Source organism: Alligator mississippiensis, chromosome 14, assembly GCF_030867095.1.
Source record: "Alligator mississippiensis isolate rAllMis1 chromosome 14, rAllMis1, whole genome shotgun sequence".
Lineage (NCBI taxonomy): Eukaryota > Metazoa > Chordata > Crocodylia > Alligatoridae > Alligator > Alligator mississippiensis.
In genome coordinates, this window is record NC_081837.1 from 777,679 (window position 1) to 801,493 (window position 23,815).

General features: G+C 58.6%; 1 protein-coding gene across 1 annotated transcript in view; it reads right to left on the reverse strand.

The window, feature by feature from the left end:
- Positions 1-23,815, reverse strand: part of SMG6 (SMG6 nonsense mediated mRNA decay factor) — a 111,569-nt gene that overhangs the window by 42,272 nt on the left and 45,482 nt on the right. The window contains exons 11-13 of the mRNA XM_059717576.1: positions 16,245-16,361; positions 15,501-15,681; positions 6,521-6,722 (exon numbers count right to left, since the gene is read on the reverse strand). Of these exons, the coding sequence (XP_059573559.1) occupies positions 6,521-6,722; positions 15,501-15,681; positions 16,245-16,361 (500 nt within the window). The remainder of the gene's footprint in view (positions 1-6,520; positions 6,723-15,500; positions 15,682-16,244; positions 16,362-23,815) is intronic.

A 23,815-nucleotide genomic window follows, 5' to 3' on the forward strand; every position in this document is an offset into this window, starting at 1 on the left:
TCACTCCCACGGGTAGAACAAGTGCTCCAGCGCCATGCGTGGGGGCAGCCCAGGCACCTGTGGGACAGACAGGAGTTGGGGAAGCAGCTCTATGGCCTGCAGGGTCACTCTCCTGTCGGGATGAGGTGGACTCCTTGGACCCCTCACCCTTGCCCCTGCTCTGCAGCCCCATGCTCAGCAAGACGTCCCACTGAAGCCAATGAAACTGCCTGGGGCGTCATGCAGGACATGGCATTGTAAGGGCTGCCCAATCCTTGACCCCAACCCATCCAAGGCTCACTCACACTGCTCATGGGGGCACATTTCCCTGGCGGGGAGCCCTGTCCCCCAGAAGGACAAACTCCTGTCTCAGGAGGTGAGGCCGAGATCAGCCCGGGCCTCCCCCTCAGGGCGGACTGAACCAGGTTGGTAAGGCGCTGGAGTGATGGCACCTATCGCCGACCTGTCAATCTGGCGATGTCTGAGCAGAGACGGACACTCGCTGCTCCACACGGCCTGGAGGGATCTGAGCAGTGCTCCAAGCCTGGGATCCTGCTAATAAGCATCTCTGTCCTTTGCCAACTAACAGGAATAACAAAAGCGGCTTAGCTGGAGCCCAAGCCTACTAAAGACAGTTCCTGCCCAGCCAATTCAGTGGGCAGCAGTAAGCAAAAGTCAAACACATTAGAGAAGCTGGCAAGAGGTGAGCAGCTCAGGAAAACAACCTGGGCTGGAACCGGGGAAAACCATTTCTACCTTCCCTTCCCTGACCCGGCCTTGCCGCCCATGCTTGTCCATGCCCTGGCCCTACCCTGCTCTGACAGGCAAGGGCGCATGTTCGCAGGCAGGGAAGATGGCAAGCGGGAAATCAGGGGAGGGTTCCCTAGCTGAAGGCATGATGCCCCACCTCGCACAGGCTGGTGCCCAGGACCTGAGAGCTCAACACTATCACTGACTCATTCGAAGACCCGCAGCTCAGGGCTTTGGCTTCCCTTTGAGGACCGGGTAGGAGGAGACCAGTTGGGGTCCTTCCGATGGTCAATACCCAGAGGAGTTCACCACACATGTGCGCACACATGCACAGAGAATGGCCCCTTTCTGTTCCAGTGGAGGGAACCGTAGTGCCTAGCCCCATAAGCAAGTGTATTAATCATCCGTCGTCTGGTTTTAATCCACACACTGCTGATCCTGCTTCTCCATGTATTGTTATCAGGGGAAGGAGTATTTCTCCTCAGTCTTATTCACCGGCCAAAAAACTGAAAATGCAAAAAACACATTTGTGAAGTGCCTTCCCCAGGACACCGGCCGGACCCCAGCAAGCTGGGCTGCTGCCTTTTATTGGGGTTTAAAAACCTTTTATTAATGTGTGTCGGGGCTGGGGGAGGAGAGAGAAGCTCATGTTTCGGGACCCCCCATGCCGAGAGGTTTACTGTGGGAAGGGACATTAACACTTTCCCTCCCGTGGCTCCCTGGCTGGGGCTCTAGGCAAGGTCTGCCCGGAGGGTACAATCTCAGCCCGCACGTGTGCCGGGCAGTTTCAGACAGAAGGGAAGGCTGGGCAGCTACATCACTGCGCCCTGTCTTTGCAGAAATGCAGGCAAGGAGTGAGGGTGTGTGGCCACCCTGGCCTGCAATGTGACCATGTTGGAGACCTCCCTGCTGCTCTTTCACGGCGGAGGGCACACCCCAATTCTAGCCTTGCTGGCAGCTCCGCAGGGCTGCTCCTCACTCAGTAATGGGCAGAGAGAGATGAAGAAACTAGGATGTGTCCAGGAGTCCCAGCAGAATCCCAACTAGTGACGCAGGGGAAGAGACTGACACAGCCAGGATGGACTGGACCCTGGCCCTGCTTTGCTTTCAGTGCAACCCAACTGTTTTCCATTAGAAGTCCCCATTGCTAGCACCTTCTTCCCTTCCCCTCGCCCTGCACCTCACCTTAGCCACAGTCATGCCTGCACTGGCCCTGGGAGGGTGAGGAGCAGGTCTTGCACAGAGGACTGGGTCTAGCAACCAAGCCTGACAGAAGCCCAGTCCTACAGCCTGCAAAGCCTCCAACAGAGACCAACGTCTCACTCAGTAGGCGGCATAGGTGAGTATGAGGCACCAATATGCACTAGGTGGCACAGGGGCATTTCCAGCAGGCACTGTCCAGCACGCACCACACAAGAATGCCACCATGCAGCACTCAGCCCAGAGCCAACGTTTGCGGGAGAGCTTGGGGAAAGATGGTGTTACGGGAAGAGGTGACAACCAGGAGGGCAGCACAAGAGAGGACAGCAATAACGGCGAACCATGCTGGCTCCGGCAGAGAGCCACCAGACAGCCTCACGGCAGCGAAGGGGACCCAGCTCTCCTTCAGCTGAAGGGACACAAGGAACCAAGGGGGCACTGGCACTCGCAGGGTGCACTGCTGATACCACTGGAAGCAGCTGTCCTCTAGGCAGAACTAAGAACAAGCACCCTCCACCCCACCCTCCTGCAAACAGAGCTCCTGTTTTCTGCAGCAGCAAACAACAAAGCAGGTGCGGGTCAGGTCAGACTTCTTGGAAGTGGTAGGTGACAGAAGTGCACCAGCTGGGGGAAATGGCACTGCTGTCTCCCCTCCACAGAGCCAGGCTGGCAGAGGTCGAGTGTGGCTGTCCTCCCTGCCCAGGCAACACACCATACTGACATGGCACTTTGTAAAGAGTGGGATAGGTTTCTGCCCGGGGGTGGTCACTGAACTGGACTGGCAACACACACACTTAACACTTCAGCAACTTCCAACAGGCCAGGTAACAAGGCGCCCAGGCAACTCTCCGGATGTGGCTGTGAATAAGCAGGTTAAATGTTTTTGCACATGAGCAAAGCACAGAAAACATTTTGGGGAAGTTGAGATGGTTTCCATGAACTGCACTGTGCTGCTCTCTCTGACTGCTGCAGACCCTTCCCTGCAATGCTGGGAGCCATCTCCCCACCCCTGCCAAGGAGGGGCAAGAAACAGGACCAGCTCCTAGCTGCACTCCTCAAGTGAGGGCAGTGGACCAGAGCATCACAAGGGCAGCTACTAGCCAAGCAATGACGAGAAGAAAGCGTGCTCCACCGCAGCCAGATGAAACAACAATTGCGGTCTATGCCACAGCATCACACCTCCCGCCCCAAACAGGCCACAGTACGTCAGAGGCAGACAAGACCACTGGACAGGAGAGTTTCTGTGAAGGACGTGGCAGAAGCTGAAGACCTCAGAGAATGGGGCAGGGTGTGGGGACTGGCTGCAAAGGGAACCAAGACACTTCACGCCTGCAAGAGATGAGAATGGTATGCTGAGGGGGCATTCCCAAGGCTGCCACCCACCCTGCTCCCCAGGCTCAGCTCGCTGCACGAGAAAGCACCAGCAGACAGAGCTCAGGAAGGAGACAAGCTGCCACGGTGCAGCCAGCTCCCTCCTTCAGCAGCACTGCCGAGGGGCAGTGCAGGGGCCCGCTCCACCCCATGCAGGCACAGGCCTCACAGCCTGGGCAGAACGCGCCACTGCAGACCAGCAGGCAGAGCTGCTGCTGAGATCGATTCCCATGAATGCCCAGCCTCTGGGTCCTGGTATAAGGGGGCCTGGGCCACACAAACACCTGCTGCTTGCCAAGCTGCACTCAGAGGTGGTTCTCCTGCTCCTTGTCCATGGACTTTTCTCAGGGGCCCTGTGCTCTCCCTCCCACTCCGGTCTCCAAGGTGTGTCCGTGCTTCCTATGCCAGGCCAGTTCTGGGCAGGAAGCTAGCTCAAGGAGAGGAGCATGGACCCACCAAGCATCATGCTTGCCTGTGACCTTACTGCTGAGGTCTGTTGCCTCCACTTGCCGTGTCACCGACACAGCCTGACAAGGCCCTGCTGGAGCCACGTGCTATGGGAAGTGCCCAGGCAGACTGGGGTTTCAGCAGGGAGGTGCTGGGCATTACAGGCTCTGAGGAGCTGCCCCAGGTGGGGAGGTGCTTGTTGCAGGACAGCCCAGCGGCTGGACCACCTGGGTGCAATGGGATGCACGTGCCACCCTCAAGAGGGTGCTCATCTCTCTAACGCCAGTTCTTACTAGCAAAGAAAATCTCTAAGGAGACAAGAGGGGAAAGCTGAGCCTACTAGCCCTCAGCTCCCCCAGCCACAGGCCTCTGGCCTTGCTTGAGGGCTCCAGGAGCTCCCTAGGCTCCTCCTCTCAACCCCACATCTGAGACTGCAATTGCAGGTGGCCCCTGGCCCCACAACTGCTAGAGAAGCCACAGCGAATGCTGCTTTGCTGCACAGAGGAGCACCTCCCACCCACGCTGACTACTAGACGTTGATGGGGACAAAAAGGAGAAAACCTCAGCTCTGCAGCTCAGCCAGGCCCATAAGATAAGGATGCCCTACCACCTGCAAGTGCTCCTAAGGGTCTCTGCAGGCCTCTAGTGCCCAGAGAGCCCAGGCAGAGCCCAGGACAGTGACCCACAGGGCCCCACGGTGCTCACAGATTCACAGTTTAGGGCTGGAAGGCACCTCGTGAGAACATCAGGTCCAGCCCCCTGCTCTGGGCAGGAAAGACTGCGGGGGTCAAATAACCCCAGCAAGGTGTGCGTCCGGTCTCCTACTGAAGGTCTCCAGGGTTGATGCCTGCACCACCCCGCTGGGAGTCTATTCAGAGCCTGGCCACACGAACCCTGAAGACGTTTTTCCTTGTTTCTAGTCTGAAACCTTCTCCTAGGAGTTTGACTGTTGCTCCTGGTTTTCCCCTGGGGCACTTTGGTGAATAGTTGCTTGCCTAGCCCTTGATGCTCTCCCCTGATATATTTGCAAGCTGCCACCAAATCCCCCAAAGTCTTCTCTTTTCTAGGCTAAACACTCCCATATCTGTCAGCCTCTCCTCGCATGGCTTGGTCTTCAGGCCTCTAATCATACGAATGGCTCCTCTCTGGACTCTCCCAAGCTTCTCCGCATCCTTCCTGATGTGCAGCACCCAGAGCTGGATGCGGTACTCCAGCTGCGGCCTCACCAATGCCAAGTACAGCGGGAAAATAACTTCCTGAGTTTTGCTGGAGATGCATCGGTTGATGCATGCCAGCGTATTGTTTGCTCTGCTAACTATAGCACCACACTGGTTGGCACATTCATTTTATAGTCATGGTGCTAGCTAGTGTAGTACCACCGAACCTGTAAGTTTGTGCAGATTTTTCCTCCCCAGATGGAGCACTTTACACTTCTCAGTTCTCAGCTTTGGCCATGTCACCCGGTGGAGCTGCCTGATGTCTGTTCTGTGCTTTGGTGCTGGGGCTACAGATGCAGCAACACCAGCGCTGAAAACACAGACACAGCTAGGCAACCATTCCAGCCACCCTGGTACACAACAGACAGCAGGACCCCCAACACACACCAATCCCACCGCCTTCCCCTGGGGAGAAATGATGCCTGTATGGCTGCTATTTTCACCACAGGCCCATGGTTCTGAACCCTCTTCTCACCGCCACTTCCTGGACCGAGGGTGCTTCCCCACACAGGGGCAGCTTTCAGTTTTACTAAGTGAACTCGCACTCTCCTCTGCCCGGCACACTGTCACGAGCAGCAGCGGGGCAGACAGGGAAGTGAAACGGAAATTAGCACCTCTCAGGTTCTCCCCCCGCCGGAGCCCCAGAGTTCTCACGGTCATTTCAGGAACAGGGCAAGAAGTGACACCTGGGAATGCACCTTGAGGGCTGTGCTCCAGCTCCAGTGTCCCCAGGAGCTCTCAGCGCAAAGTGCTCTCTGCTCAGGGAAGCGCCACAACGGCCTCCTGGGAAAGCAACTGCACCCCCACCCCATGAGATGGCCCGCACAATGTCTGCAGGAAGCTGGCCCCTGCCCTGCCCCAGAGGGACCCAGCACAAGCACCGCTTGCCCCTACCCAGCCCGCCAGGTGCTCCCACGGACAATGCTGGCACGCTCTCCGAGAGCGGCCCCCTCGCCCCTCCTGACCAGGTGGTGGCAAAGAGGTGACCCAAGGCCCCACATCAACAGGGGAACTGATTTCATGATTCTAAAAACAAACAGCGGAGGGAAAGCTCAGGCTAGAACGGGCTCCTCGAGCAAAGAAAGGAAAATAGCGAGCAGGCAGTGGGGAATGCTTCATATTCCTAAAAGCCTTTTGTACGTTAACACATGGTGTCTGCTTCTCTCTAGTCACCTATTTATCACTCTCCTCTTTAGAGAAGGAAAAAAGCCCTGGCTGCTTTCCTAACGTGGAGTTTTGTGGCCGGGGGGAGGAGGAGGGTGCTTTAAGCATGATGCAAACCATTTGGAGTGGAGTGCGAGCGCTGCCAACACAAGCTGCACTATTTAAACAAGTGAGGAAATGATCGTATATACAACATGCCAGCGAGCACACACACACACCAGAGGAAGTCGAGAGGGGTTTTCATGACACAGAGCTGGATGTCAGCGGCTAAAAGGTCGATATTTTCCCTTAACACCCTTCTCAATGACTTAATCGTGTTCCGTTTGCACAGAAAACTTCCCAAGAATAAAAGTCTGGAGGAATTGAGGGGGGATGTTTGGCCTCGTGCTGACCTTGTCCGAGGTTTTCTCCACGTAGCAGGGCTCCTGGGGGGCAGCGAGCAGGGGGACGAAGCCCGACAGGAGCCGATCCTCTTCCAGGCTGAGCAGGGCAAGGTCTTCATCCGGGTCCTTGTACAATGGCACCTCTGACTGGTTCACCGTGGTCAGGATGTTACAAAAGTCAGCCAGCGTCACCCACACGTCCACCGAGACCCTGGGAGCACAAGGGAGAGATGTGAGCAACTGGGGCATGCAACACGCTGGGCTTCTCTGCACCACTGCAGCAAATGCCAGGGAGGTGAGGGGAGGCATGGCACCACGCACTGCCAGCGCACAGCACCTACTGAAGGCGTGTGCCCCGTGGGACAGGACTCCAGACACCGCAGCACAGGTGCCAAGCCTGGGATGGGGTCTAACACTCACTAAGCCCCAGCTCTTGCTTGCACAAGCCTCCCCTTTCTCTTACTCAATGCTGCTGGGGTAGGCAGCTCCCGGGATCTCTCTTCCATTCATGGCAGAGCCCACCCCTGCAAGCCCCAGCCTGGTATAGGGAGGGCAAGAAACATGGGGAATTATCTTCCTCACCCAAAGCCCCAGGCAGCACTGAAAACAATCCAGCTCCTTCCAGACAGGGAAATGCTCTGGGTTACTCAATTTCCAAACCTTCTGGGAAGGAAGGCTGCCCTCCTGGGCAGTGTAAGGAGGGGCCTGGTCAAGCGTAGGCCAGGCCAGCTCCCACTTGGCCCCCACAGCCCCATCCTCCTGTCTAAGGGCTCAGCTACAGCTTCAGCCCCTGGGACAGACCCTCTTGAAGCCAGTGGAACCAGGGCTGGCCTTTCCCGGACAGCCCGACTGCCTCTCAAAGTGCAGCTGGAAGCCCTGGCCAGCCTCTGAAATCTGAGGCTGCAGCAGCGTGCCAGAGCTCAGGGGCTTTGTCTTTCAACCCGAGTCACGGGCTGTGACATTTTCTTTTGCTCTGGGCCACAGTTTCAACACTTGCAAGCGACCTGCAAAGCTGCCTCTGTGGTGTCTCACCTTCCTTGAGCGCCACTGTGCACAGACCAGAGTGTGAACCAGGGGCCTCGAGTGTGTGCCCGTGAGCTCAGCTCCCACTGCGGGCGGGCAGGAGTGACCCAAGGAGGGGGCAGGGTGCAACACGCACACCAGTGCCAGAGCGGGCTGCAGCAAGCAGACCAGGGCTCCAGCCACGCTCAGTGGCTTGCCCAAAGCTGCTTCCTGACACTTTTTGTGTTACTTTATACAAGGATTTCTTTCAGAAGGAAACTAGGTGGAAGAACTGCAGGGAGACAGATGGAGACAGGCAGACAGCTGTGCCCAGGGCCTGCTGGGCTGGGTCCCGCACCCAACTGGGTCCCAGAGACAGCTGCATGCTGGATCCCCGCATACGGCCCGGGGGAGGTACACGCAAGACGCAGCTGCAAAGAGAGATGCCCGCGCTGGCCTTCATGGCCAAAGTGGCCGCAGGGCTAGAGTGAGGCCTCGCTGTGAGCTGCTCCAGGTGGACAGAGCCCGGCTGGGTTATTTACGGGAAGCAGCGGACCAGGAGAGCAGGCTGAAATGAAACATCTTGTTTTCAAGAGCGTCCTGGGAGTGGGGCGGAATGAGCTGCCATTAATCAAAGCCCGGCACGTCATCAGCGCACATGTAGCGCAACGTCGCCCACGTCCCGGAGCTGGGCCTGACCGGCGTACGGGACAGGAGTGGGTCTGCGCTGCCCCTAGGACGAGGCTCCTTCAGACAGCCCGGCCGGCCAGGTCCAGCCATCAGAAACGTTTCAATAGGGGAATAAAAAATAAACAGTCGTAACCCATTTTGCGGAGGGGTCTGTCCGAGGCCCTCTGTGATGTAATGGGAAACGCTGCGCCTGTGCTACCAGCTGGAAAATAAACAGAGCCGTGAGGGTTAAAAGGAACTGAACTTTCCACGACCCCTATCTGCAAAGAAGAAAATAATAAGAGGAATGATCCGCTGCCCCACGGCTCTGATAGTTTATCCTCCGGCCCAAGCTGCAGAGACAAGCACCGGATGTGATAGGGCTGCTCTGGGCCACCTCCAAGGCGAGCTCTGCCCATGGGAGACGCGCAGGGCTGCGAGGCTCAGCCCTCCCCCAGTGCCCTGCTGGCAGCTCGGCTCTGCTGCCTGAGTCCGGTCACATAGCGCTGGCGGGGCCCAGCTAGAGCCAGCGGCTCCAGCACACGTAGGTCAGCGGCGAGAAGAGCCACGGCACGCAAGGAAGGGCAAAGGCTTCAGGCATCGGCTGGGGGACGCACAGGGAGACTCCTGCCCCCGCGTGCTGGGGAGGGACCACGGCCAGGAGCGTGCCGCTAAGGAGGGGGTGACGGCACAGCGCCACGCCTCGCATGGTCTTGCTCCCACATGGACTGGGCGCATGCAGCCAGCACAAGTCACACTGGTCACAGCGCCACAGCTATCAAACCTGGGTCACCTGGTGCATCAGCGAGCCAGAGCGAGGATGCTCTACGGCTCTGCACACAGCCTCCCCCTGCTCCCCTGGCGCTCCCCAGAGCTCGCCCTTCCAACCCGACCGCTGCCCCAGCACTCCCCCTGCAAGGAGCTGCCACCAGCCCTTCCAGCCTGGTTAACCCTGCTTCCCTTCTGCAGGTTAGAGTTCCCCTCTGGGCTCCCTTCACTCTGCCACGAGCCAGAGCAGGCTGCTGCCACGGTCAGGGGCTGAGCTGTCTCCTCTGGTGCATGCACCACAGAGCGCACGGGGAGGCCTGGCAGGAAAGGAGAAGACCGAAGGGACCGTTTGTCTTCGCTTGGTCCTCTCCTGCGACATGGACTGGGCAGGGAGCATCTGACAATCCTGCCCCTTCCCCTTCTGGGCGGCCGCTCCCCATCGCTCGTGCTGCTTCGGGGACGGTCACCTCCTCAGCGCTGTCCATCACTGGCCTGTGTCACCACACTGCGCTGCCACGATCCAGAGCTCCGTGCACAGGACTCCCCTGCAGGGAGATCGGCAGAGCAGCCGAGACGGAGGCACCAGCGCGCTGGCCCAGGGACAGGGGATGAGGTTCACGGCGCTCTTAACGGAGGAAGCAAAGCGGGGGTGAGCGCGTGGTCTCTCCTCAGAAGCGGGGCTCCCTCCCTTCCCTGCCAATGCATGTGCACTTACTTATTCCACGAGGACAGGGGAGAAATAAGAGTTCATTTACTTTTTATTGCCTTGGAATTCCAGGTTTAATGTGGCTGTCAGTGCGAGCGCGGCGCAGCTGCAGGATGCAGCCCGGGCCGGGGCCGGGGCCAGCGGTGCGGACAACAGCACTGGCCCTAGAGTCGCTCCCCGGTCAAAGGGCCCCTCCCCACCAGGGCCAGCAACGGGACTGTGCCAGGACAGCGAGGCCCACGGCCTGGGCATGCAGCAGGTCAGGACTGAGTGCGTGAGGACGCAGGCGCAGGCTGCTGCCTAGGAAGAACAGCCGGCGCTGGGGAACGCGCACACCAAGGCAAGGGATTAGGCCCAACACCCGCGGAATCCCTCCCAGACCCGGCCCAAAGCCGTGCAGCGCTCTCCCATAAGCCACCGTCTTCACTGGGGGAGCAGGCTGCCTGGTGATTAATATCCAGCACAGTGACCCCATGTTACAAGCCTGCGGGGGCCTGTGGAGGTGGCCGTTTCCTGTGTAATACCAGCTTGTTTAAACACTAGCAGTCGAGCTCCACAGCTGCAGAACAAACCCGGAAAGAGCGCAGCGAAAGAAGCCCTGCATTGTGTTCCCGAGCCACCGAGATCAGAGCGCGGGACAGATGGCAAACGACTTGGGCCTCTCTGCTCCCGGGGCGAGTGGGGCTCGAGGCGGCTGGTGCGGCAGACCAGCCTGTCCCAGCAAAGGCTGCGAGAGGAAACCAGCCCGGAGGCAAGGGCTGGGGCAGTCTGAGCCAAGAGGGCACCCAGACCCTCCGCCGACTACGTCGTGTTTCAGAGGCCTCGGCTTCCTCCTCCCCTTCCAGCCCAGGGGAAGCCAAAACAAAAGCAGCTCCCCAACAGGGAACAAAAGACACTGGAGGCAGGAGTCCTTCCCAATCACCACTCACCCAGACAGCTGCCGAGAGCCCTTCCTGTGAGAGCCAGGCTGCCCGCGGGGCCTTTGTGCTCTAGGGCTGGTAGCCAAGCCAGGCAACTCAGATGCACAGAACCTGGGAGAGTTCAAAAAGAAAACCCAAGGGGCTTGGGACACAGGCTCACAGAGGTCAGCGCTGCAAGGGGCTGCTCTAGCCCGCTCCACCTCCCTGCCTAGCCCAAACCTGAGAACCACCCTGCCCACAGTCCCTGCAGCCAGCTTCAAGGCCTGGCTGCAGGGACCGGTGCTCCTGGGCTGTGCTAAAGGAACTGCTAAGACAAGTCTGTGGGTCAAGGTGCCAGAGGACCTGCCCTTCTCCCATGGCTGGAGAGGCCCTGCTGTTGCTTGCCAAGGCTTCTGCTCGCAAACCTCCGGCTGCACTGCGGTCCCTCTGCAACACGAGACCATGGGGCAGGCTCCTATCCTTGGCTCTGTTCTCCTGTACTCTCCTCCTCTTGTTCCTAACAGAGAGACTGACACCAATGATATGCCCTGGCGTCTTTGATACCGTGACATGGCAATTCTGGTGGTCAGCATACGCTGTGCCAGGCCAGAGTCAAAAGGTTTGTCCATTCAGTCTCTAGCCAGGTTTAGCAGTGCCTCGGTACCTACATTGAGGCCTGTGGGAGCTGCCATCCTAAGACCACTTCTGTACAGCTCCGGCATAAGACAAGAATCCAGGCAGACTCCTCCAGACTCCTGGAGGAAGGTGCTTGACCCATCTGAGACTTTGACCAACAGGTATAAACCATCCCTGTTTTGTGGCTGCAGGCAGCTGACAGCAGTCAGAGGCTCTCCCTCTGCCCCATCAGGAAAGCAGATTAGCCTGGGGCAGCCTGGTGCCAACTGTCCAGCTGGCAGGGCCCCACCAGCTCTGATGTTTCAACACTGGCTCCCTGGATTCGTCACTGCAGCAAGATGCAGCCTGCTTTCGGGGGGCATCTGTGCGCCTTTGTGCCCACCTTTCCTTGCCTGTCTCTGCTCCTCTGGCCATGCCCCGAGGGCTGATGTGCTCATCCTGGGCGACAGCAGCCCCCCAACCTCTCAGCCTAGGCTCTTCGGGACCTTCCTCGACGCAGACCTCCCCTCTGTTTTCACCATCTTCAGCTCCGGCATTGTCCTTTGCCCTTCTCCTCTCCATCAGCATATGTGCTGCTCACATCTCAGCTCTAGCAGCTCTCCCTCCCGCTTCTGCCTCCTGGACTACTTGCCATGCCTGCTTGAGAGGACAGTTTTGGGGAGAGACCAGATGAGATGAAGCTGCTATTGCCCTGCTCCTTAGTCCCAACACAGGTGTGCTCTGCAATAACCTGCATGCAGAAAGAGAGAGTCCTGGCACTCAGAGGAGTGCCCTGAGCAGCCAGAGGGACTGGGACATGCTCCCCTTTCCAGGAGCCCCTCTGGGGTGGGATCCCCAATGCAGATGCCTTGCTGCTCTATGGCACAGCTGTGCAACCATCAGGAGGCTCCAGCCCCCACCCAGGAACTGCAACCCAAGATGGAAACCATGGAGGCCCTTGCTAGGCACTTCTCCCAGGCAGCTGGAGCAGAGGGCTCTCAGACACATGCATGTTAGCTCTAAGAGGAATACGGGTCATCCGTTCAGTGCCCTGTGGACCAAGTGAGGTGGTTCTTTGGAAAAGAGCTGCCTTCCCCTGGCCACACAGGGAGCCCAAGCCCTTGGCTGTGGAGAGGACAGCTGCTGAGGGCCGGGGCTCCTTCCCCATCCAGGGGCAGGACCCCTGAGATCCTGCCTCTTGGCTCCCCTCTCCTGTTCACGGAGCCCTGCTGCTGGGATGCTCAACACCGCGGCTGGAGCTGAGCACAGCATTTACCCCTCACACCTTTTCCTCCATCTCTGTCCAGCAGAGAAAGCAGGGAACGGAGGAATTTGGTGTTTTTTTATTGTAAGGACTCAAATCCAGCAGTGTGATAAATGCATCCGAGCTACAATTAGGAAGATATATAGCATCAGAATGCGAAGGTCTGGGCAGCGTGGTGAAACGCGGGCTCTCCAGAGCCCCAGCTATGTTTCCCATTATGTAACCCTGGTCATGGGCAGACAGCCAGACTCCAAATGAAAAAGAGACTCTGGCTTGGCACCGGTTCTATTTTCCTATCCTCATTCGGGGTCAGCGCAGTGTCATACAGCTGCAGAGAAAGCTCCGGGGATTAAACCTGGGAAAGACTCCAAGACCAGGACCTGGGTTCAAGTACCAGCTGAAAGCAATAAACCAACTGCCACAGCTGGGCTGAGTTTAGGCGTTCTCAAAGTCCCCCAGCACTCTTGCTGAGCACAAGCAATCACGAACAGGGAGAACGCAGCATGAGCAGGGGCCTCGGGATGCACCACCTCATCATCCTGGCCTCCATGGCCAGTCTCAACAGGCCACTCTGCTGGTCCAGACCCCACGCTTGGGTGAGCTGCTGGGAAGGGTCACCGCACCGGGGCTGAGCAAGATCCAGCCCTGGGCAGGGTGCTGTACTGGGGCTGGGCTGTTTGGGGCACATGGATTCCATGCTATGCCTCCAGGACACCCCTATTTCAGAGCCCACAGGAGGCTCTGAAGGCAATGGTGAAGTAGCACTAGCTGGCCAGGTCCCAGTCAGCCCTGAGCAGGCAGCATGGAAGGGAAGGGTGCCAGACCAGTGCTCACCATGGGGGGAGGGCTCACAGGCTGCCCCTTGCCCCAGCCACGAGCTAAGCCCACCGCATATTTGATGTCACACCACCTCCTTGCCCACCTGCCTTTGGTATGCTCACACGTCCCTCCCCAAACTCATCCTGTCCTTGTGCTTGGCGCCCCCAGCACGCTCGCTGCTCTGCTTTTGCTTTACCCACCAGCCGTCTTCACACCATCTGCCAAGAGCCCTAGGCTTGGAAGCTCTGCCTGTTGACTGCACAGGCCCACAACTAGCATGCAGGCTCGTGCCAGCACAGAGCAAGAACGCCAACCCAGTGTCGCCACTTCCCCAGTCTGCCCTCAACAAGATGCGTGAAAATTTGGGGGAGGAGGTTGTGCCAGGTAGCTTTGCTGGCTACAGCCCTATGTCACTAGCATGGAGACATGGTGCCAGAACCACAGTCTGTTTCTCAATGTGGTTGTGAACCTCCAGCACACAAGGGTGCTGGGATCCAAGCAAAGGCGCACTAGCTAAAAGAATGGATGGGCAAACCCCAAAGACAGAACAGAGACAAGCCACGAAAGCCACACAGCCCCGGTCTGAACGGGCTTGTCAGCCAGCGCGGTGATGGGACTGGAGCTGGGCAGAGATGGGCAGTGAGAAAGTGAGGCAGGGGAAGTGGCTGGGCCTGTTGAGCCACCACCACCACCACACCATGAAGCTCAGTTAGACTCCACCCTGCAGCCAGTGCTGGGCAGGGCAGAGGCTCACTGCGGTGGGGCCCACACCCAACAGCTGCCCATGGTCCAAGGTCTGCACTTCCATGTGCTCCTTGACCTCCATGTGCTTCCACGACCTCCTTGGGGCTGGACGATGACCTCCTCCTCCTCCTCCTGCGAGAGAGGACTGTGGGAGCCTGCACCTGCTGGGATGCCTAGAACCAAAGTGGCCCAGTCCCCACATGAGAGGCCACCCCAGGTCTGTGCCCTGACCGCGGAGGAGGCAGCTCTTCCCTGGAGCGCGGTGTGCTGGCTGCATGAGCCCAATCAGAGATTCCATCTTGAGGCCTGCCCGGTGCGGAGGGCCCGGCGGCTCCCGGGACAGGCAGCGCGAGACGAGTGCAGGATTGGTGTGAGCCTGCTCACGTGACCCCTCCGAGTTTGAGTTCCTGCCCAAAGATGGGCAGCAGTTCACATGAGCAGGCAACGGTCCCACATTGAGCAGCCGACAAACAGAAAACAGACTCCATCTCCACAAAATGAGGCCCAGCACTTCCTGTGTGAGATTTCCATTTCCTCAGCCAAATGAAAAAGAACTGGAGTGGAGGCAATAAAACAGGAGCGCGGGACTGGACCTGACGCACAGAGCGGGGACCCATTAATGGCTAAGCCACTTTGCTGGATTACTCTTAATGCGCCTTCCCATCACCCTGAGTTCTGGCTCCCCTGGATTAACAAAGAGACGTGATTTCAGGCTCTGGATCCGGAGTACCGGAGGCAGATGGAAAATCCTGCGGGAAAGCAGCTACGGAGCATGCTCAGACGTTGCCTCGCACACTCCATACTTGGCCCCTTCGTGTGCTTTTCTGTCCAAAAATATGCAAATTGCCTAGTCCGCATTATGGACTAATGGGCTGGAATCGGCCAGTTTAGAGAATTAACCCTTCCCAAATTGCGGGGGCAGAGACCGGCTGCTTCCAGACAAAAAGGGGGCGTTATTCTGGATGGCCCTGAACCAGGCCCAGCCTGCACAAAGTCTGCCATAGGTCTAGTCTTACGGCTGATGAGTCGAATGCGATGGGCCCGCTCCACTGAGAGCGGACTCCGTTCCCAGGCTAAGCATGTGGCGGGGCTGGCACAGGGCCCTGCGGAGAGGCACCCCAGGAACTGCAGAGGCAACCTAAGCAAAGCTTGAAACCCAGCTCACCCATCAGCCCCAGCAACACACTAATGAGCAAAGGGGAGCCAGCCAGGTTAATGACACCACCTCCCATGTGCTCCCAGCCCGCTGCTCTTGCTACAGGGAGAGCTCCCTGTTGCCCCGACTCTTCCACGTAGGGTCAGTGCATCAGCAAGCACACTCACTCCACGAGGAGGCTGCCTCTGCACGTAAAGGGCAACATGCCAGGGTCCTCACACAGGCCAAGTGCTGCTGTGGCAACAGAGCACCCCACATGCAGGCAGCAAGTGCAGCAGCAGGGACAAGGAGCCCCAGAAGCTGCCTGGGGGTGGGCACGCGCAGAAAGAGCAGAAGAGTTCACGTACTGTTTGGGCAGCTCGAGGGAGGTGGGAGGGGGGTTCCAGGTGTCCGGGTGGCCGAGCATCCAGTCTGACCAGACTTTCACGCTGGGCAGCAACTCCTTTAGATCCTGGGGCAAGGCAGAGACCTTGATGTCATCCTCTGCGACCTCTTGCTCGGGTTCCTGCTCCTCCTCTTGGGGCTGAGCTGCAGAGACGAGACAAGGAAAATGGGCCAGGCTGCACGCCTCCCAGAGCCAGCTGCATGGGATCCCTCCCTCCTGGGTAGCGTAGGATGCCAAAGAGAGGCCAGGTACCCCTAGGCCCAGAGATGCATCAAACTACCAGCCACTTCTCCAAACACAAGGACTGAGCCAAGGCCAGGGCAAGGCCTCAGTGCCCCCATTATGGAGTGGTTGGGACCAGAGTGAGTCACAAAGGCCAGGGGTCCTAGGTCTTGGTACTGCAAAGCCTGCCAGGTGACAGGATGGGTGTGAAGGGCTAAGCCCCAGATCTCTTCCCTTGCCCTGCCTCTCTCCCTAGTGCTGGGCCAGTCCTGCCCTTGTCTGCACAAGCAGTCATGCTGGGAGTCCTGGCATAGCCCAAAGCCAGACAGAGACAGGTAACTGCAAAGAAAGAAACCTGGGACAGAAGCCAAAGGGCCTGCGAGAAGTGGGGCTGAGCTGGCGCCAGGGAGAGGCAGCCGAGGTGGGCCGGGGGATGCAAGCTGGCAGGTCCTGGCAGTGCCATGCTGCAGGCAGCTCCCCTTACCTCGGGTAGACTCCTTCAGCAGGCTGGTACAGCGCCTCACCAGCAGGGAGAACATGGCCAGGCCCAGGGCTGTGGCTTGCTCCTGGATCACGGAGCGACACTCCTCTGACAGGCACTCTGTGGAGACAGAAAGAGGAGTGATCAGCTCGGGCCCAGGAAGCTCCAGGTCCCCACCTCGTGCACACAGACCGTGACCCTGTCTGACCAGCATGGAAAGGGTCCAGGCAGCCACAGAGGGACCAAACCCAGGTAGGAGGGGAAGAGCTGGCCTAGTTTAGTGGGGGAGTGGCTGGGAGGGGGCCGGCACAGGCTGCCACTGTCCCATCAGTGGCACAAAGCCTGCTGGGGCCGGGGCCGGGGCCTGGGCTGCGGGCTCCCAGCACAGAAGCTGCCACTCAGATGCTAATTCCTCCTGCAAAGGGGGAGACTGCTGAAGTGCTAAAAGGATAATTAGCTGCACGTTTGATCTCTGTCCCTGCTGGCTGTTTCAGCCTCAGCTGCTGAGGAGGGGGCTCCTCCCATTAGCTCACCAGTCACACAGCAGCTTGTCAAGAGGCCTTAATTGAAGCTGTTACTCAAGCCAGTGCCACACGACCACAGCTCTTCCCATCCCCTCCACGCAGCTACACTCAGCCAGAAACCACTTCTCAGGCGGCCGAGTGCGGCTGAAGGGAGCTGCACCGAGCAGGGCCTAGTGGGCACTGCCTGCCTTGCAGACAGCGTACTGGGGAAGGGCGATTCCAGCATCGCACTGCTCACAACACTGTTCTCTGCCCATTTTGGACAGAGCCCCATGGAGAGGGCAAAAGGCCATGAAGCCGCCTGCCAGGGGCCAGGAAGCGCATGGGAAGAAGCGGCCTGCTCAGAGGGAGCAGGGGAGTGGATGCCTGCATGGACCATTTGAGTTTTCCAGGCCATCCCCTGCACGAAGTGTCAGCCTGGCCCCAGCAGCCCCCTATGCTTTCGCAATGGGCTGCCCACGCAGCACCAGCTGCACAGCCCAAGGACCAAGCAAACTGCTGCGGCAAGAGGTGGCTGAAGCCAAGCAAGGTGCATGGTACAGTGACCGTGAGCGGGCAAGACACCCAGGCTGTGGCAGTGCTGGCATGAGCCAAGTGAGAGGCAGCAAAAAGGTTCAAGGTGAAGTGTCCTCCTCCTGGCTGCCACCTGAACAGTCACATGCTCCTTGACCACGGCCCCCCATCTACCATGATATACATCCATAAAAAGGCCAGTAAAGCCAATGAGGCAGAAGACAAGGTGGGACAATTAGCAGAACTTCCTTGCTGCAACCAGCCATGGAGCTCGGCCAGGTGGTGTGGCCTGCCCCGTTCCAGACATTATTTCACCTGGAGTGGCATGGGAGATTCACAACCAGGGGCCAGCAAGGTCGGCATCTGGAGGGGCGACCCCCCCCCACTGCCCAGCACATGCAGCTTAAGAAAAGAGGGCCATAAGAACTCCCATTTCCTGGGGCAGACCCCAGGTCCCTCTTGCCCAGTCTCCTGTGTCACACAGCAGCAGAGAGCGGAGGCTGGAAGGGAGCGACCTGGGTTTGGTCAGGGTTTTACCCACATTTCTCTGACTTGCAGCCTCCAGCATTTAAGGTCTAGGAAGATCGGATGCAGAGGCCGTGCCCCTCACTTCCCTGCTCAATAGCTACTGATACCCCTTGCCTCCAAGGATGTGTCCGAGCCCTTTTGGAGCCTGGCTAAACTGTCACTTCCACCACATCTTGGGGCAACAAGTGCCACACTTCAATGATTCGCTGGGTGAAAAAGAACTTATTTTTGTTAGTTTTAAACTTACTACCTAACTTCATGGTACGACCCCTTGTGAGCTTGGGAGCTCTCTCCCTGCTGGGTCAACATGAACTGGTGCTGGCAGCATGTGCTGTGCTGCAAGGGATGTCAGTCTTTGGAAGAAGCATAACGAAGGCTGCAACCGCTGTCGGACAGCAAATCCCTCTCATGAAACCTTTCCCCAAGTGGGAGCTTTGCCCTCGTGTCCTGGCCACCCTCCACGTCAACGTTACATTCGGCTTCCCAAGAACCCCTCCATTCCAGTTCCAAGTAGGAACTAGAGTTGTCTTCGCTTCCCATCATAAACAGCTGCACAACACTGCCCAGCCCAGCCAAGCGGCGGCTGTGCTCTGGGATCACCCAGGAGGAAGACACTCCACGCACATTAGAGAGGACGACGCTGAAGGCAGATGACACTGCCCCTTTGGAAGCGCGGGGGTTTCAACAGACAGCTCCAAAGGGCCAGCAACTTCCACGTCTGACTCATGCCCACCTGCTTTGAGGAAGCTCGCTGCCCTGTTGCCCAACACGAGTCCTGCTTGTTAACTACCTTGGAATGTGCACGGGGTGAGACCGTCGCAAAGCCCACAGGGCTGCAGTGGGAGGGGGCATAAAGGCAGAGCAGGGTGCCATGCCATCGTGGATCCGGGGCCAAACGGTGCTGATGGCTCCTTCCCCCCTGCACGAAAACCCCAATCAGAAGAGAAATCCAATGCAACACTTGGGTTCCTCATAGCTGGGAGAGCAATGGTTAACTCCATGCGGTCCAGAGCTGACCCAGAGAACAAGCCCTGGCCATGCTCACTGTGCTATGCCATGGCTCTAGCCACTCCCATCACCCAAAGCTGCTGGAGGTGCCCAGGCTGGAAGCAGAGGGCTCATGGCTCCACTGTACGAGAAGCAGAAACACTCTCACAAGGCAGGCAACAGCAAAAGCAGGAGTGATGGGAGCTGAGCCTGGGCCATTCCCAGTGAGCAGCCTTGGCTCTGGGACGAGGAGGGTCACAGTCACAGTGCATGCATTCACATGCTGCCGTGAACCAGCCTTGCTGGCGTGGAGCCTCGATTCAGGTCACCCAGCTTCCCCCAGGGAACAATCAGGGCACCACAGTCACGCAGGCATGAGGAACAGCTCCCTTCCCTTCCAGCTCGGCTGCCAAGGGCCTCGTCCCCGTCTCATCATTGCAAGGGAAAAGGACCCCAACTGTCCTTAAAGTTCAGCCAATGGAGCTCATGACAGGGCCAAAAGGAAACTCCCCCATCCCCAAGCAGTCCAGCCAGCTCCCAGGTGCTGGGGATGGAGCACGGCCTGGGGCTCCTCAAGAGCCCTGCACCCATGCCAAAGGACATGAGATGCCAGCCTGGGTCGAACCACAGGTCCCCTGAGCCCAGTATTCTGCATCTCTCAGTGGTGCAGCAGCTGAAGGGGAGAGAGACACACTAGCACTGGTGCCCCTACAGCAAGGGACACTCAGGGGCTCAGCCCTACAACAAGCACCAAGGCAGCGGGGGAAACCCGGCGACGTGCAGTCCTTGGGCAGGACAACAGAGCTCTCTACCCTGTGGAGGCTGGGCAGGGCGAGTGTGAGAGCAGAGCAGATGCAGGGACCCCCCCACCCAGAGGTGCGTGTGCAGTGCTTTGGAACCAGGTGCACAGGGCCTGCGTGAGGGGCTCTGCACCTCCCCACGCACAGCAGACTGGCTGAGCCTGCCCTGGACAGCAACCAATCCCTTAGCTAAAGTTCTCCCACACCGATGCAGACGGGAGCAATGGCCCTGAGGAGCTGAGCAGCCCGCTGAGGCCTCTAGTCCCTCCCCTGAGCTGAATGAGGGGCGCTGCTGCTGGGAGGTACAATGCATCCCAGCAAATCCCCAGGAAAGGCCAGCCCCACCTCTGCAGTGGCACCTGGGGAGAGAAGGAGGACCTGCTCTCTGCCGTGCACCACACAATCTAGCTGCCCTCCTGCGACCAGAATAGCATTCACATGAGCCAGGGCTGCCCATCACTGCGGGCACAAACCAAAGCAAGCAGAGGTTCCTGCCTGGCAGCCCCAGACAAACTCCCTTAGGCCAACCCTCCTTTAAGAAGACAGAAGGTGGCTCCCACAGCACTGACTACACTGTAATCATGCAGCAGCAGGAGTGCACATGCAAGAGGAGACTGGAAGAGGAACCACGGACAAGGTGCTGCCACTTGTCCCATTGTCCCAGCATGGCTGGGAGGGCGGCTCCTACATGCCCTGGCGCCCCCTCCGAATAGGGTGGCAACCTGGAGGACACCAATGGAGGCTGCAAGAGAGGAGCTGTCAGGAGCAGCAGGCAACCTGAGCCCTGGCTCATGCCAGCCTCTACTTTGCCAGCCAGCACAACAAAAGGGAAGTTGCTGATCTGACCAATTCTGATGCCCCCATACTTAAGGGGATGCAGAGGCCAAAAGACCTGTCCTTTAGCCTCATGTCTCAAAGAGCTGAAGAAGCCAGCCAGAGCATGCCCTGGCACATACTGAGGACCCACCTCATGTGCTCCAGGATGAGGTAAAAGACACTATTTTGTCCGTATGAAGAAGTCACCACCACCTTTTTCCTTGAACAGCTCTAGAAGCCCAAAGCCTTAGACTTCTGAGAGGGGGCAACCTTGGTATCAGGGCCATGCCTTTTCCTGTTGCATGGGAAATCTGTCCTAACGTGGGCAAGTTGCACTCTTGCCAGTTCTGCAGATGGCCCGTGGCTCCAGAGAACCACGGGCAGCTGAGATCTCCAAGGGCTCCATCCTTTCCAAGCACGCACCGGCTTTGCACTGCTCCCACACGTTACCAGAATCCCCGCAGGCCAGCCAGTCTGCTCCAGTCCTGGGCAGAGGGAGCACAGAGGGAGAGGACTTCCTCTGCACGAGCTGCTCCAGGCTGATCAGTGGGACTGAGAGCAAGGAACATGCCCCTCCTGGCACTCAAGAGGCTGTGTGATTCACATGCAGACAGGTCATGAGCCTGACATGGGGTGGGGAGGGAGAAGGAGAAGACCAGGACAAGGAGTCTGGCAGTAAGCAAAGAAACAGGGGTTAAGGGGTAGGAGGGCACTCGTGCAGAATGCCAAGGTGCAGCGAGGCGGCACAGGGCAGGGGATGCTACGCACGGCACATGGATCCCCTCCCTCCAGCCTGGCTCCCCGACAAAAGGTCGCAGAGCGCATGGGGCAGGCTGGCTCCGCTGCAGCAGCGCCCCCTACAAGCTGCTTACCTGGGCTCCTGGCTCTGCTCCACGCCAGGGCTAGGTTTGCTCTGACTCACCCTCAGCCAGCATCCGACCCAAGTTTTCTGCAACCATAAATCTACCTGGGCTGGGTGGGGGGGGCTTGTGTAACCGGGAGAAGCTGCGCTTCTCGGAGAACATTATATTCATGGAAAACATAAACCAACTGTCGTCAAAGTCGTCTGAGCTCAGGAAGTGGAGCGGCCGGGAGAAGGTTGCCATGTGGCCGGATGTTATGTATTTCTAATTAGTGCTATACATCTTTCAGCAGCGAGTGTCCTTTTGCTGGGAAACACAACGCGCTGCCCTTGTTATTGTAACTGTCAGAGAGTGCTTAAACAGATAATCTCCAGGAAAAGTGATAAACACATCCCCTCTCTCACCAGGGTGTGCAGGACGGCACTGCCAGACCTGGCCAGGGCGATGCGACCAGTCACAGGAAATGGGAACGGGAAGAGAGAGGCAATAGAAGGAACCATCGCGTTCTGGGGAAGGGGCTGCCGGGGGCGCTCCCCGCTGCACCGGTGCCAGCCCCGGGAGGAAATCCTGTGAGGAAGACTGAGGCAAGAGCGCTGGCAGGACAACACAGCCGCCCCGCTGCGCAGCCAAGCTCTGCCCGTAGGTGGTGCTGGCAGGAAGAGGGCAAGACAGCTGGCTGGGAGTGCTCTCGCGGGCTCTGATCTGAAGCTAGAAGCAGCAGCAGTGCAGAGCAGCCCGTTACCTGGAGCTTGCAAGTGAGCAGCCCTAGTGAAGATGGGGATGCTTCCTCCCTTGTTCATCTGGATCAATAGGCCCCCCGAACTCTTGGCAGTTCAATACAGCAGGTTGAAGAGTGTTAGTCGAGATGCCAGGGGAAGCAGATCCCTGCGATTCAGGCTGCTCCAGTCAAGGGTCAAGAGGCACCCATAAGACAGGACTTATGTGGCCTCTCTCCAAGCTGCCCCTTGGGGTGACGGGGGGGACTCTGGGACCGGCAGCCTGCAGCTCTGCTCAAGCAGCCCGGGCAGCGGTGACCTGCTGCTCCCAGGAAGCGGCTGCTGGAAGCTCCTCTCCCTGGTGATGTGGCAAAGGCCCATGAGTGGAGGCAGCCCGGGAGGAGCTCGGGTCTCCTGCTGCATTCCTGAGGAGCTGACATAATGGACTGGCCAGTGGACGGAGGAGGTGGGGAGCGCCGAGCGCAGTGCTGCCGGGTGAGCCGGGCCTGAGGCACCCTTGCCGATGTGTCAGCAGCTCTGGCAGCAGCTGGGGAAAGCACAGACAAGACAACTGATTCACTGCGCTCCCAGCCCGCCGCTGCCCTGCGGGGAAGGAGGCCCAGGCTGGTCACCTCCAAGTTGACACCACCTGGAGGCGATTTGTTTGCTCTCTTATCACTCAGACACAAGAGCGCTTTCCTCATGAGTCACCCGCAGCCAGACAGTGCTGGCACAACTCCTGAGCAGCCCACCAGCATCTGCCTGTCTGCAGGAAGTGGGCAAGGAGGAGAGCACCAGGGGCTGCCGGCTGATGCACTGGGCTCCCCGCAGCAGCAGCTGGCGGCAGGAGAAGGTGGAGACGGCCGGCACACAAACCAGACAGGAACACAAGCCAACAACAAAGAGGGAGAGAGATTTGCAGCCACAGGGCATTTCCCTGCTGTCCCCCCTCCCGCTGAGGAGAACCTGTGAGTCACGGGCACTCTCGCCAGCAACGGGCGAGTCACAGCCACGTGCTCTTCTGCCCACAAGGCATAAGGGAGGTACAGGCACTTGCTCACCAGCCCCGTGCAGTGATTCTGGACACCAGCCCGCCCCAGTCGCACATCCCAACCTGGGCCAAGGAGCCCCAACTCCACACTTCCAGCAGGAGCATCCCTGGCAGGACAGCAGGGCGCAAGGGCCCCGTGGCACAGCACTGCCACCTTCAGCAGACAGAGGGGTATCTAGCTCCAACTTCTGTGTAGACGTGGGCTGCATCTCACCCAAGACACAACCCAGACTAGTAACACAGTAGGAGCTGCTGGCTGCAGGGCAGTCTCACCTGACCCAGCTGTCGCCTGGCAGGGACCATGATAGGGAATGAGCAGATGCTTTGGCTCGGGGTGCTCCTAGTGCCCCCTGGCTCCTTTCTCCAGAGGGGGGCAAGAGCTCTGACCGCAAGAACCTGAGTCTCAGGCTCCCTCGGTGGAAGGCGCTGGAGAGGACAAGCACTGCTGCAAGGGCAAGTGCTCCCCAAGACAGCTGCAGCTCGCCAGGAGCCTGCAGCTCCCTCCGCTTTGAGCTGAAACACCATCTTGTTCAGAGGAGGGAGGCCACAAGGTGAGGAATGCCGGGGGCCTGGGGAGGATGGAGCTGCTCTCCCTGTGGAAGCCATTAGATATTCAACACTTCATTTGTTTCCAGCCGTTCTGGAGAGCAGTGCTGGGCTCCAGGACGGGAGGCTCTTCTCTGACGTAACCAGGAAGCAGCTGCAAAATTAAGGAATCCCTCATGACATCATAAAAAGGGTCGATGGTTTACAGGGGAAAGTATAAAAATTAATGA